At 37.0% G+C, this 15,418-nt stretch overlaps 1 protein-coding gene across 1 annotated transcript; it reads right to left on the reverse strand.

Annotated features, from left to right (window-relative positions):
* Nucleotides 1-5,147: 5,147 nt before the first annotated feature.
* On the reverse strand, nucleotides 5,148-7,736 carry LOC121316808 (cystatin-like). The gene is made up of 3 exons (XM_041252021.1): nucleotides 7,468-7,736; nucleotides 6,103-6,219; nucleotides 5,148-5,486 (listed from the first exon to the last, which is right to left on the reverse strand). The coding sequence occupies exons 1-3, from the start codon at nucleotides 7,684-7,686 to the stop codon at nucleotides 5,409-5,411; spliced, it is 414 nt and encodes a 137-aa protein (XP_041107955.1). The 5' UTR covers nucleotides 7,687-7,736; the 3' UTR covers nucleotides 5,148-5,408.
* Between the last annotated feature and the right edge of the window lie 7,682 nt (nucleotides 7,737-15,418).

Genomic DNA, 15,418 nt, shown 5'->3' on the forward strand with positions numbered 1-15,418 from the left:
TCATTTTTGTATTACTTTAGTATAAATACATGTTAATTTGGATTCATATGTTGTTTTTTTCTGACTTTATGTGAACGAAAAGACACACATTTGTTACACGGTGTTATTTATTCAGTAGTTTTAGACGGCTACAGTAACAATAACAATGTAAATAGATGTAATCCTTTTAATTATATTGAAATGTTTCATACACATACAGAAAAATTAATGTATTTGAAGTGTGGGACGCTAACAACAACAACAACAACAACAACAACAACAACAATAATAATAATAATAATAATAATAATAATAATAATAATAATAATAATAATAATAATAATAATAATAATAATAATAATATAATAATAATAATAATAATAATAATAATAATAAATCTGTGGATTTAAAGTATTATTAGCTATACTGTTCTATGTTTTTAATAGAGTAGTTTTGAATTTCGCGATTGTAATCACTTAAGACATTACTTGTTTTGTTACAGTCAGTGCCCTTACTGAGGGAAAGAGACACAGGACCGCAGTCTGTTTAACAGTCATGGGGTTTCCATGTAAGTTTTTTTTTTTTTTTTTTTTTTTTTTTTTTTTAACTCGAGACATTTACACGAGAAAAATGTCTCCTGTAAAATGCTTTTTTGGGTTTCCATTCACTCAGTTTATTTTACTCGAGTAAACCAGGCTTTTCACCCGAGGGCGTGCAAAGGTGGGGGTTGATATGTGAATTAGCTATGCGTAAAGTACTCGTGCTGATTTTACAAATTACTAGTGAACTTTTGTGAAAACATGGTTTCCATGCACAAAGAACTGTTACACGCGTGAAATTAAGATGTAATAAAGCTAAATACCTGTGCCTCCGACCAATAATTAGACAAAATGACAAGAACGGTTCTTGACAAAAAGTTTACAGTAATCACTTTTGACAAAGTCGATTACAGCTAATGTGGTACCGACTTTTGGCGCGAAACTTTACACACACACACACACACACACACACACACACACACACACACACACACACACACACACACACACACACACACACACACACCTTTCATTCAGGCAATACAGCATATGCTGCGTATACTATCCTGGCTTAGAAACCTGTCAGCTGACAGCTGCTGAGGAAGCATTCAACACCGTGCTTGGGCAAATACGGGTAGTGGGCACTTGAAAGGGGGGTGGCGAATTCTGATGAAACAGACTGAAGTACAGCATTAGTTCGTTCCCAAAATTGGCACTGCCTGCTGTGAGGCAGACGGGGAAGGTTACCAGTGTTGCCAAGTCTCACGAGAAAAAAAGCGACACTGCCTTCCAAAACAAGCCCAAAAGAAGCGAACCTATGTTAGAGTATGGGTGTATGCAAATTCCAGCTAGTGACTCTCAAACACAAGTCCAATTCTGCTTATTATAATAGGACCTGGCATCTGAAGGTTACCTCAGCCGCCAGTTTCAACTGGGCAGCAGCGATCTGAGGAATCTGGAGATCAGAGATACTCTCCTGTCTTTTGAGTTGTGTTGGATTTACTGTTGTGTCAAATATTAATGACGCAAACAAATAAAACACTGTCAATATGTTGTTTGCAATTTTATTTGGTCAGTTATGAGAGGGCATCAACAACTTGTTGGCTGTTTGTTGCACTGTTCTGGGCGATCGAGCTGGCTCATGACATCCATTTCACCAGCTATATTTACTAACGTGGAGGGCAGACATGCGTTGTCTTTGGACATAGCTGGGATCAGAAAAGGTAAGGAATTAATTCAGTTCCATTTAAGCAGCAAGGGTATTCCCAAACAGCTGCATTAAAACTGTAGCGATCTCGGCTCCTGCAGGCAGGCGCCTTACATAGAGCGAGGCAATCCACACACAGGCGGAGGGCGGGCGCTAACCCGGGACCTCTCGCACTAAAACATAGCACCGATACTGCTGTACAAAAGAGCCGGCTCCTTTAAACGAAGCTTACATCGGCTTATGTCTTTGTATGTGATTACATCACCTACCAGCCCTGCTGCTGCCTTCCCCCATGCATGCTACACTCTCCCCTGCCAGCCTCAATTCCGCCCCGGACTTGCTAACCAGGCTATAGCGGAAGCATCTTTAGCAGCAGTTTTAGCTGAGAGTCTGTTGGGATAGGTCTCTACCAACTTTACATATCTAAATTTGGCAATTTTTCAAAAAAATCAAGAGACATTGCTATTTTAATGTTTTACAGCTACCACGCCACATATCCATTTCACAAACCATTATCCCCCTTGTTGTGCACAAAACCACCAATTCTAGTTTATTTGATTATTTTTTTTGCTTGGTGGATCAAGTTCACGTGGGTTGTTTGTCCAACTGGTGCACAGCCTTGAAAAAGAATGGAAATACTGACATTTTGTTTTGTTTGCTTACCTGTTCAGTTGACGATTCTGTGCAATGTCATGGCTATCAGGTCGTGTCCTCGGTTGTTTTCTTGCATCACCACTGCTGATGCCCGTGTAAAAATTCACGTAAAGTACATAAAGACACCTTAATTCTCTCTGTTGATTTGCTGTGCAACATTTCAATACTTTGAGAAGACAATCAAGTTCTTAGCAAGCTTAAATGTACTTAATAATAAACACTGCACTTTTCTCTATTTTAAGACTGGAAGGCTGTGTTTTGTAATACATCCTGTAGATTATGTGCTATAGCCTGTATTTTAAAACAGCTGTCAGAAGTAGACAGTAACATATACTAGAATGTATGTATGTTATATTATGGTACCAGTGCTTTTAAGTTACCTCCTCTGTGGAATTCTATTTCTCAGAATATTAGGGAAGCAGATACAATAGCATTCTAAATCTAGGCTTAAGACTTATTTTTTTAAACCTGACTTAGTCTAAAGCTTTTCTCAGATTTTATATCTGTCATTCTGTTGTAAAGCACTAGGCGCTATGTAAACGTAAATTACATTTGTATTGTGTTGCATAGCCTATGTACATACATACTGCCAGCTATAGCTTGAAATATGAGGTTGACCATGGTATAATGTCAGCTCTGGTTACGTGTGTGTGTGTGTGTGTGTGTGTGTGTGTGTGTGTGTGTGTGTGTGTGTGTGTGTGTGTGTGTGTGTGTGTGTGTGTGATGCCAGATTCAGTCAGGGATACTAATATAATCTAAGAAAAATGCATGCAAGGGAACCGATTAAACGCCTTATTGACGTATGTTACAAAGAATGTAGTGAAACAGCTTTGTGGAGGTATTGGAAATAACAGGATTTGTGAAATAAGATGAAACATAATTAGTTGTGATTAAATTGAAGCTTCATAGCACACCTGCAAACCAGTTGTGTCATGAATCATCTGGATTATAAATGAGTCATAAAGGACTAACAGGTTGATAGCTGATGGTCCTATTGGCTAACCTATGTAACCTGATTTGCAGTCAGTGTGCTGTATAGAACTTGGTTGATATATTATTTCATGTTTATCAGTCACTCAGCACTCACTATGCCATGTCACAAAAACATCTTTTTGTCATATTACCCGTGCTGTGTTTACAAAAGCAGGAAAGATAACTGTCCACACTTAACTTTCATGAAGTACAGAAAGATGTTCTCATGCAGAAAGCGTAAACACAAAAATCAGAAAAACAGATATGTGGAAATGGAAATTAAAACATGGGCTTACTGTGGAAAAAAACCTAAACTCTGCCCACTCAAAACTTCAAAAACAGAAACCAAAATATTGAAACTTATCCACATGCTAACCTATATGAACCCCTTTGCAGAAGCGTTAATTGAATTGCACACAGCTGTATTTGTAGAGATTGGTAAGATTTCAGTTCCTCTAGCTAGAACACTCGAAACACAGTTGGTTCCTTATTTTCAGTTCCTTATACTAGAATTATGCTTCCTACTGTATTGTTTCTCCTTAGTCAAGGATGTACAGTGTAATTACCTGATTTACATTGGGAAATTCAAATTACATACTGTTGTCTTCAAACTGTAATTGTTATAAGGTTGTTGCTCACAGCATTGCACCATGTCCTGGTTTATTTCCCAGTGTTAGGATAACTAAAAAGACTAGCTTAGACTATCTAATGTTATCTTAGGTAGTCTAATATTAGGTGTAATTGGGTTATGTGAAACCAGCCATAGCTATCTGTTTACTCATGACATTGACTTAGTTATGTCTGTTGAATGATCACACTGACCCTCTCATTTTTCGGCTTTTTACTATTGTCCCTTTTTAGAACTAAATAGGGTTATTTTCAGCTATAACATAGTAGATATATATGCATGCATTTTATTTGTACTCTAAGGCAATGTATGCTTACCCTGTGTGAGTCCGTTAATTCATATTCAGTTTTGTTTATAAGCCATGTGATCACTGCCAGGTTTTTGGTGTGGCCTTATGGTACAAAGTTTATGTATGCCTCAGTGAGGCATTGTGCATGTCCAAACATTGCACAATAAAAATGATTTAAGCACCGAGTTGAAAGAGCACAATTATAATTATTGGTTATTTAAATCTTTCATTACATTTTTTTATTATTCAAACTTTATTTTTCATTAATATTTCAGATGAAAAAACACAGGTCTTAGTGACACTCCCTTTTTGTGTTACTTGAACTTGAGAGAGAGAGAGAGAGAGAGAGAGAGAAATGCTTTTGTGCCAAATAAGACTCTCAAAAACATTTAACAAGCAGAAAAAAGTAAATAGTTATTTTTAGGCAGCAATATTTTTGCTTGGTATACAACTGTTAAGGTCACAATTTGTATCTTTTACATCATCGGAGGTGAAGGTTTTATTTATATATTGTCTGCACAGTCCGTGAAAGACAAATATATTACAAAACCAATTCCTGGTACAGTATATGGACTTGTGCCTCTATGTGCATTAACAGAGGGTATGAATGTGATGCCATACAAGTCTTTACTGGTTTACTATCCCCTTTCACAGCAGTAGTTATAATACCAGTTCAGGGTGATTAATCATTTATAATACATTTGCAATCTCAAACCACTCTCACCGTTTCAAAATCAAAAATAATCTTCTGCATTACCCAATAATAGTTTCTAGTGGTTTGTGCTAAAATGAAAAAACCACAATCAACTATCATACACTATTCGACAAATATGTGTCTTACATATATTAGTATCACTTCAATGTAAAAAAAGAAGACAATTTCTAGGAAGTGTTTATTTTGTTTAAACTGAAGGTACAGAATTGTATTGCTTAGCAGTATCTAGAAAATACATTTAGAGGCAGCTTAAAAACAGAAAATGCGTTTCAGTAACAACAGTAAACCCTACAAAAAAGTGTTCATTATTATATAATACTCCCAGTGCCTGCTTTGGTTTAGTTCTTTAAAAGTGAATTGTTAATATAGTTAGTTTTAAAAAACTGCTTTAGCATTACATTCCAGCAAGATCAAACTTGAGCTTTTTAAGTGCAAGTACTTTTCAGCAGCCGAGTTTCTGGAATCCAGGGGCGGGACCAAACTTCAAAGGTGCAGGTGGAAGTCTAAAAAATGAAACACAATTAACATTCAACCCCCATCTAGCCAAACCTACATACATTACATGATTCCATTATTAGGGTATTAAGCCAGGTCTATACGCCCAAAAATCTACTGTATCTATTGTGACATGGTTTTCATAAGGAGTTGGTTACGTGGAGAATGACGGGAGGAGACTGTTGAATCATCTGGTTTTAAAAAGCTGAGTATACCTGTAAAGTTCAACAACTTTTAAAATGGTGTTTTATTTAAATAAACCTTCACTTATCATCTGCATACCAGGGATTAACTCATGAAAAGTTATAGGAATACTGTATTACGACTGTTTAATTTTTACACTGATAAAACATCCACTAAGCAAACACATGTACACATTTAAACCGGACACCCCCGTATTGTACATATTCAGATACATTTTGAGGACGACGACTACGAGAATGTCACTTGCACATCCAAATGAATTTATTTAGATTGAGCAAGATGATGAAACTCAGGTCAGGGGAGAATGTCACTTGCACATCCCAATGAATTTATTTAGATTGAGCAAGATGATGAAACTCAGGTCAGGGAGCACGGTGTGCACTGGCAGTGATTACTAATTAACTTTTTCCCTCCAGTTACCTTAGCCAGTTGAGGCCCATTATGGAATGCACACAGCTCGATGTTCCCAGTTTTTCCCTTTCTGCAGGATGTGCGACCCATCTTCACTGTCATAATATACTTGATTCCTGCAACAACCTGTAAGATCCACATAGGTGTTTGTTTTCTTTTTGTGCAGGAATGTAGAGCATTAGGGTCAGACTTAAATATGTTTGTTTCTGATAAAGGAAGTTTAAAATAGTTCAATTTACTTATTTCACAGAATGTTCTTTTCTAAATGCTCATTAATGCAAAATTATACTACACCCACAAGAGTTCAGTAGTTTTAGCTGAGTCAGACTGAGGCATATACAGTAAAAAATAAAAATAAAAAGTAAACATATCAGGCTGGCTGAAAACAGCACTTGTCAATACAGGGTTAAGGATCAGAGCCAATGGAATGCACCTACATGCCAGAGCACGCAATCAAAAGAAGAAAATAAAATGAAAGCTGTAAACACTTCAGTATGAATCGCTAGGTTTTTTTACCCTTATTTTGCCTTCAAAAGTGTAATAAACATTGAAAACCGAGTCATAACACACATGTGATTTTGCAGGGTCTCCCGTCTGCTTTTCTATGTGATTTTAAAAACAGTTTATACAAAAATAAATCTGTCCCAGACCGTTATTTGCTTTCTCGTTTGAAATCAGACACTAATATTGCTGCACAGGGTGTCGCACTTAATTTCCAACCAAAACAACATTGACAGTATCGTACATAATTTACATGTCACGCTGTAACAAATATAACATTATATGGAACATTATATGGAATAAACCTTTCGCTGGTGCAAGTATTATTTGAAACAGACTGGTAGGTTAAGGGTAAAGGAAAAGTGCACACTAAGAAAACGACAGACTAGTCAACAACACCAAAGCATTAGAATTTAGCGTAACGTTGTTTTATGATTGTAGGACGCTTTAGCTTGAATTCATACTTCCTTAAATTTGTTAATCCAGGATCCAATCCAAAAAAAAAAAAAAAAGTGTAGAGCTTAAGTTTTATTGGCATTCCGCGACAGGAAGACCTGTAGGCTTGTACGGAAAATAATTTGTTTACTATACCTAGCTAAAACAAGGAGCTGGACAGCCGTACACATCTGTTTTCTTTTTTTTTTTTTTTTTTTTTTAAAAACACAATAGATATATTTTCCTAGTAATATTGTAAAATATTATTTATATTAAGTTAACTAACTTAATTGAGACTAGGGTTAGCAAAACTTGGTATACAAATCTATTAGAGTGGGGATGTCATGATCAGTAAAATAAAGCTAGTTGTTCATTATTTATTTAAAAACACAAACTCGAGCTGTTGTCTGCTTTGCAGATTGAACTCATTTTACTAACCTGCGTCTGCACCCTGACGACTTTTGAGACCCTGTAGAGGTGCACATCATTGTTAGCTTTGTTAAATTCGGTGACCGCAAACTTCAACGCATCCTTAACCCCGTCATCTCCAATGTCTGCGTCGACCGGGGCTCCAGGAATTGATCCATTGGCACAGACCGCAGCTACTGCAAAAAACAGAGCGAGAAACAACGAGCTCGTCTTCCAGTTAACAGCCATTTTAACCGTGCGCACTTCCACAGCTGAGAATGAAATAAACAGGAGCCTTTGCGTGCTACAGATTATAAATACTGACGTACCGTGTCGTCAGTCCAGTCCTCTTGCCTCGTTTCCCTTCTGTCTGGGAGGGGGTAGATGCTCACAAAGCGTGCTACATACACGCGTGCGTTTTTACTGGCTACGAGTTCAATCACGCCAGATGTAATGGATCACCAAAAGAAAGTATAACATCCCAGAAATATGCAACAAGGGCAATGATAGTGAGTGTTTCTTTGAAAACAAGTGTTGTAAAATATCTTGCATCCCCTGAATTTCTGCATCCCCCGCCCTTTGGGTCTCAAAGTCTGCGGAACCAGTGTTGCCCCCGAAAAGCAAAAAATAAAATAAAATAAATACCTCTAGATGAATGCAACCTTTAGAATAGCCCCTAATACCTGTAAGAAAAAGAAATTACTATGAGGCTCAAGTTTCTGTTTTTCTAATTGTAATTGTTTTTCTAATTGTGGTGAAATGTTCAATATATACAGATTTTATTAAGAGCCAATTCATGCAAGTAGCACTGAAATCCAGCTTTAAATATATCAGAATTAAGTCATATTATAGAAGATTCCTGTTAATTGCACAGTCCAGGTGCCAACTGTAGCAACGTTATGCAATTATCAGTAACATGCAGTGCAATACATTTAATTATTTACCTGATAATTGCATACAATTGCAAAGTATATTTATTTTGAAATGTCTGTTCCTTATTCTGGTTAAATACATAAAACTGTTAGGCACACAGGATATGCAATTCACAGGAATCTACTGCATGTGCACTTTCATAGGACTATGCAATTATCGTGTATGCAATTCATTGGAATGCACTGTACTTGTATGACTCTAAAACCTTAAGCCTACAGTAATGTTGTATTGGCACACCATGGCTACATCGTAATACAAAAATATGTAAATGTAGTTTGTTCTTTATTTTCCAGAATATACAGTCACTGACTTAAACACTGCTCTTCAACTAAATTAATTTCCTCTGCAACAAGTATTAAGCCTCCACCTGTGTCTCTCACACAGATTCTGTGCAGTACAGACTCTATATGCCTAGCGGCCCTAATACCTGATGCTATACTGGGCAGTCAAACTAAACCGAACGTGTGGAGAAATTCTATAGGAATCAGCGGCCGCAGTTATACCAACTGGCATGACGTCACAGCGCATCCGCCATCTTAGTAAAGGCAGGACTTTAATGAATACATCTTAGGGGAACAAAATGTTTTCAGACAGAAAAAAAAAAACTTTACAAAATGTTGTAAAATTAAACATGTACCTTGAAAAAAGACCTCTGCCCATTTCTTACGTCCAGATTGCCCTGAGCAGAAACGTGAAACCTCTGATCTGGCAACACTGCAGCGCCATCTTGCGATCTTCCACTTCACGTTCAGGCGCAGCTGCCCAAAATGTCGCTATTCTACATACATAAGAGAATAGGCTCAAGGGTTTGCATTAAATAAGACAAGTCAACTAAATGTGCCCCAGAGTTGCGAGTTTAATAATAATAATAATAATAATAATAATAATAATAATAATAATAATAATAATATGACTTAACTACAACAACTACGTTACGCCAAGATAATGTACTTAAGCTATTTTTGTTTAACCAAAACTTAAGAACATAAGAACATAAGAAAGTTTACAAACGAGAGGAGGCCATTCAGCCCATCTTGCTCGTTTGGTTGTTAGTAGCTTATTGATCCCAGAATCTCATCAAGCAGTTTCTTGAAGGATCCCAGGGTGTCGGCTTCAACAACATTACTGGGGAGTTGATTCCAGACCCTCACGATTCTCTGTGTAAAAAAGTGCCTCCTATTTTCTGTTCTGAATGCCCCTTTGTCTAATCTCCATTTGTGACCCCTGGTCCTTGTTTCTTTTTTCAGGCTGAAAAAGTCCCTTGGGTCGACACTGTCAATACCTTTTAGAATTATGAATGCTTGAATTAGGTCGCCACGTAGTCTTCTTTGTTCAAGACTGAACAGATTCAATTCTTTTAGCCTGTCTGCATATGACATGCCTTTTAAGCCCAGAATAATTCTGGTCGCTCTTCTTTGCACTCTTTCTAGAGCAGCAATATCTTTTTTATAGCGAGGTTCCAGAACTGCACACAATATTCAAGATGAGGTCTTACTAGTGCATTGTACAGTTTTAACATTACTTCCCTTGATTTAAATTCAACACTTTTCACAATGTATCCGAGCATCTTGTTAGCCTTTTTTATAGCTTCCCCACATTGTCTAGATGAAGACATTTCTGAGTCAACAAAAACTCCTAGGTCTTTTTCATAGATTCCTTCTCCAATTTCAGTATCTCCCATATGATATCTATCATGTACATTTTTATTTCTTGCATGCAGTACCTTACACTTTTCTCTATTAAATGTCATTTGCCATGTGTCTGCCTAGTTCTGAATCTTGTCTAGATCATTTTGAATGACCTTTGCTGCTGCAACAGTGTTTGCCACTCCTCCTACTTTTGTGTCGTCTGCAAATTTAACAAGTTTGCTTACTATACCAGAATCTAAATCATTAATGTAGATTAGGAATAGCAGAGGACCTAATACTGATCCCTGTGGTACACCGCTGGTTACCACACTCCATTCTGAGTTTTTTCCTCTAATCAGTACTTTCTGTTTTCTACATGTTAACCACTCCCTAATCCATGTACATGTGTTTCCTTGAATCCCAACTGCGTTCAGTTTGAGAATTAATCTTTTGTGCGGGACTTTGTCAAAAGCTTTCTGGAAATCTAAATAAACCATGTCATATGCTTTGCAATTATCCATTATCGATGTTGCATCCTCAAAAAAATCAAGCAAGTTAGTTAGACACGATCTCCCTTTCCTAAAACCATGTTGACTGTCTCCCAGGACCCTGTTACCATATAGGTAATTTTCCATTTTCGATCTTATTATAGTTTCCATAAGTTTGCATATAATAGAAGTCAGGCTTACTGGTCTGTAGTTACCTGGTTCAGTTTTGTTTCCCTTTTTGTGGATCGGTATTACGTTTGCAATTTTCCAGTCTGTCGGTACCACCCCTGTGTCAAGAGACTGCTGCATGATCTTGGTTAGTGGTCTGTAAATTACTTCTTTCATTTCTTGGAGTACTACTGGGAGGATCTCATCCGGCCCAGGGGATTTGTTTATTTTAAGAGCTCTTAGTCCCTTTAACACTTCTGCCTCAGTTATGCTAAAGTTATTTAAAACTGAATAGGAACTGGGTGACATGTGGGGCATGTTGTCGGTATCTTCCTTTGTAAAAACTTGTGAAAAGTAATCATTTAATATATTTGCTATTTTTTTCCTTCATCTACGATTTTGCCATTTGTATCTCTTAAACATTTAATCTCCTCTTTGAATGTTCTCTTGCTGTTGTAATACTGGAAAAACATTTTGGAATTGGTTTTAGCTCCCTTAGCAATGTTTATTTCTATTTCTCTCTTGGCCTTTCTAACTTCCTTTTTGACTTGCATTTGCAGTTCCGTGTACTCTTTCTGCGTACTTTCTTTTTGATCCTTTTTTAATGCTCTGTAAAGTGTCTTTTTCGTTGAATATTTTTCTTAATTGATCTATTAAACCATTTTGGCAATTTAGTTTTACATTTAGATTTGTCTACTTTAGGGATGTAATTGTTTTGCGCTTCTAGTACTACATTTTTGAAGAACAACCATCCTTCTTCTGTGGGTGTTTTCTCTATTTTACTCCAATCTACTTCTGTTAGTCTCTGTTTCATACCTTCATAGTTTGCTTTTCTAAAATTGTAAACCTTAGCTTTAGTCATTACTTTTGGGGTTTTAAAAACACTTCAAATGAAACCATGTTGTGGTCTGAGTTTGCCAGTGGTTCCTTGACCTCTGTTTTAGCTTTTCTGTCTTCGTTATTTGAAAAGACTAAATCAAGGCATGCCTCCCCTCTAGTGGGTGCCTTGACAAATTGTGTTAGGAAGCAGTCATTTGTCATTTCCACCATTTCAATTTCATCCTTCGTGCTACCCACCGGGTTTTCCCATTTTATATGGGGGAAGTTGAAATCCCCCATTAGTATGGCTTCTTCTTTGCTACACGCATTTCTAATGTCATTGTATAACAGATTATTTTGCTCACCGTCTGAATCTGGCGGTCTATAGCATGCTCCTATTATTATGCCCTTTGAATTTTTGTCCGTTATTCTGACCCATATTGATTCGGCTTTATTTTCTTTGTCCAAGTTTAACACCTGGGCTTCAAGACTGTTTCTTATGTATAGCGCTACCCCTCCTCCTCTTCTGTCCTGCCTGTCTTTCCTATACAGTGTATACCCACAAATATTATATTCGTCCCCATCACTCTCAGACAACCAAGTTTCTGTAACACCTATCACATCCTAGTTACCTGTTAGTGCAGTAGCTTCAAGTTCTAGAATTTAGTTTCTGACACTTCTAGCATTTAGATAAATACATTTAATGGTTGTCTTACCTGAGTTGTTGTTCTTGTTTTGATGCGGTCTCCCTTCTGTTTTTTTGTTGATTTCTCCCCCCTTCCTTTCTAGTTTAAATGCTTCTGAACCTGCTCGAGGATCTTTTCTCCAAGTAGACTGGTTCCCTTGTTAAGTCCATGTGTATTTTGGTGAGGTAAATTAAGGCTGTTATGTAATAAGTATTTTTGATATTTTAGCCTACTGAAAAAAAGCAGCACTCATTTGAAACGTTAACTATCTATTTTTCTACCTATATATTTACCAGACAATAAAGAGAATAACAACAGCAATATTACATGTTAGTAGTAAAATGTTCCCCCTGCCGTCAGCGTGCACGTGAAGTGAAAGAAAACAAGGAGGTGTTCACTCACGGCGCGTGGCTTGTTTGCCGTTATTAATTGCGCATATTCAATTAATATATATATATATATATATATATATATATATATATATATATAGACACACACACACACACACACACACACACACACACATATATATATATATATATATATATATGGTTTTGGGTTATATAATAATATGTAGTGCAAGGGATGCTTTTCTCTTTTATGTTGTATTTATATGTCCGAAACAAAAAAAATCATAAATGAATTAGAAATGGATGTCAGATTTGAGTCACCGACCAGTTTACATGGATTCATCTGATAGTTACTGATAAAATGATATTATTCATTTAAATAAATAAATACTATTTGATCAAAAGAAAACGTTAGGCTATTACCATAACCCTAGTTCCCTGAAAAAGAATGATAACCATTACCGAATGGGAAGAGCCCTCTCTGACCGTCAATCACTGAGCATATATAAAAAAAGATGTCCTATCAGGACCCTACTGTGAGGAGGAAGTCCCTCCCACCTCCTGCTGAGGAGGGTCGTCCTCACAGTAGCATATCGCCATTTTCTTTCGAAATAGGAAACCACCGTCCCTCTTGGGCACCAGGAAGTACCTGGAGTAGAAGCTGCTGAGGTCATCGCTTGGGTTTACTAAACGCACAGCGCTCTTCTGTTGAAGATTGGCGATCTCCTGTTGAAGGAGTATCACGCTCGCTGGTTTGACAGTGGCAAAGAGCACACCCTTGAAGGATGGCGGACCTAAGTGGAATTGTAGAGCATATCCGTGTTTCATTGTCGATAGCACGCAAGAGTCCTGGGTGCAGCCTTGCCATGGGTCGTGTCCAGTGGTCAGTCCGGTAGCGGGGAAGAGGAGGTGGCAGCCGGGGCCCCTCAGAAAATGGCGATATGCTACTATGAGGACGACCCTCTTCAGCAATAGGTGGGAGGGACTTCCTCCTCACAGCAGGGCCCTAATACAGCAGCTTTTTTATATATGCTCAGTGATTGACGGTCAGAGAGGGCTCTTCCCATTCCCACATAGTCATTCCACTGAAAGGTTGCTACAGTTGTTCACACAGAAATTCCCTATACTGTTGGTGCAGCAAATTAATTCTAGCTCGGCAAAATGCATTAAGAATTTAGAGCTGTGAGGTGTAAGCTGTGAATTAAAAGTTTATCAAACTCCCAGACAATGCTTGCATATAGCTACTGTAGTTCTAATCAGCGCATGCCCTAGAATGCATCACAGTTCATAAAATGGGGTAGATGGCTGGTCGAATTATGAGACACACAGCTTGTAAAGTAGATAGGACACGTGGCTACAGGAAGCACAGTATATGCTCTTTTTGATAGCGCTCCTACAAAATACATTTTTAATGGTTTTGGGTGTAACTGTTACGTGATTTTCTGCACGTAGGCTTGAAATGTGGTTATAAAGCTGGAGCATGTATATACTCTATGTTGCTGGGACTGTGCCCAGAAAACTACACTTGTTGACACCACTTTGTAGTTCAGTTTAACAGCAAGCTGAGACCTAAGGAAACGCTCTTCGTTTTTGTATCAAAACTATTGTGTTCTCTGCTGTTCCACAATAAATAATTTATTAATTTTGACAATCTTTGTCCAGACTAACATATTGTAAAAAAGACAAATCTTAGAAACAAGTGGACAGTTTGCACATGCTGGGGAATTAGAGCAAAGTGAGATGCTTTGAAAATTGAAATCACAATCTGTGTTTAATGTAGTACTGTAACTGTAACTTGTTATTACTGCTATGTCATTTGGTGCCTTGTAACAAAGTATACTTACAAGGTAGCATGCATTACTAAGTAGGTACCTGTAAGGCAACAAGATCATTTTTCTTATTGTTACAATAATTACATTGTACTTACATACTTAATTCTGTTTAATCACGGTTCTCAATTCTGTTGCAGAAAACATTAATAAAGCCAAAATACAACAGTACACTTTTTGTGTGAGATCTTATCTTATGCTAACAGTGGTAGTTTAAATCTATATCACTATTCGTTAATGGTAACAGTTGATAATGCACTCAATGTTCAGAAAAGCCTTGATTCTTCTTGCAGTAGGCCCGCCAGTGGTTTGCATAAAATATCCACGAGGTGGCGCAGTTGTAGATTATTATTTTTTTTTTTGTTTTGGAACTACATCCCCCAAACTGCAAGCAGTGCAGTTACAGAAAGAGTGCAGACCTTCATCTTTGCTTTCGACTGTTTTCTGCCTGGTCACATATCAAAAGCTATAAAGTTTAATAACATACTTATTAAATCAGGTTTTTGTTTTTGTCAGCTATTGCAAAAATATTTTCTTAATTGATAAAGTACATATTTTTGTAGCCAGCCTTCCCGTGTTCAACTTTTCCAGTGTTCAACTTTTTTTGTTTCTCTTTTCTCATAATTCTTGCTGAGTTTACTAGCATTAGGATTTATTTTGCAGTTTAGGTTCCAATCAAATACTTTCGGCAGTATTTTATTTTATATTCTACAGTGCAAGTATCGTGTGCTGTAACCAATGTTGCAGTAAAGAGCTTACTAAAATAGTATACTAATTTAATATCACACAAAATTGTCTGGTTATTCTGTATCTACATTCTGGTTGTGTTGGTTATAGCAATACAACAGAATGTAGATACATTATATATTTGTTTTTTAGGTTATAGTTAGGCTTGGATGATAAACACATGTGTTAAGGTAGCCTGAACAAATATCCAAATTAATATTTTTTATATATGTATTCAGATGCAGAAATCGTATTCCCTAGAAATGACAAACATTATATATAAACACAGGATCAACACAGCAGCTCTTGAGCCTCTGTTTAAAAGTTTGACAGCAAAACACAAACCAGATTATG

The sequence above is a fragment of the Polyodon spathula genome, chromosome 6, assembly GCF_017654505.1.
Source record: "Polyodon spathula isolate WHYD16114869_AA chromosome 6, ASM1765450v1, whole genome shotgun sequence".
NCBI lineage: Eukaryota > Metazoa > Chordata > Actinopteri > Acipenseriformes > Polyodontidae > Polyodon > Polyodon spathula.

Bases quoted from the DNA above. Each gene is read 5' to 3' on its own strand.
- LOC121316808 (XM_041252021.1), bottom strand. From the start codon at position 7,686: ATGGCTGTTAACTGGAAGACGAGCTCGTTGTTTCTCGCTCTGTTTTTT. The intron at 6,220-7,467 runs GTTAGTAAAATG...TGGATCTTACAG, and splicing joins TCGTCAGGGTGCAGACGCAG to GTTGTTGCAGGAATCAAGTA. The intron at 5,487-6,102 runs GTAACTGGAGGG...TTCATTTTTTAG, and splicing joins ATGGGCCTCAACTGGCTAAG to ACTTCCACCTGCACCTTTGA.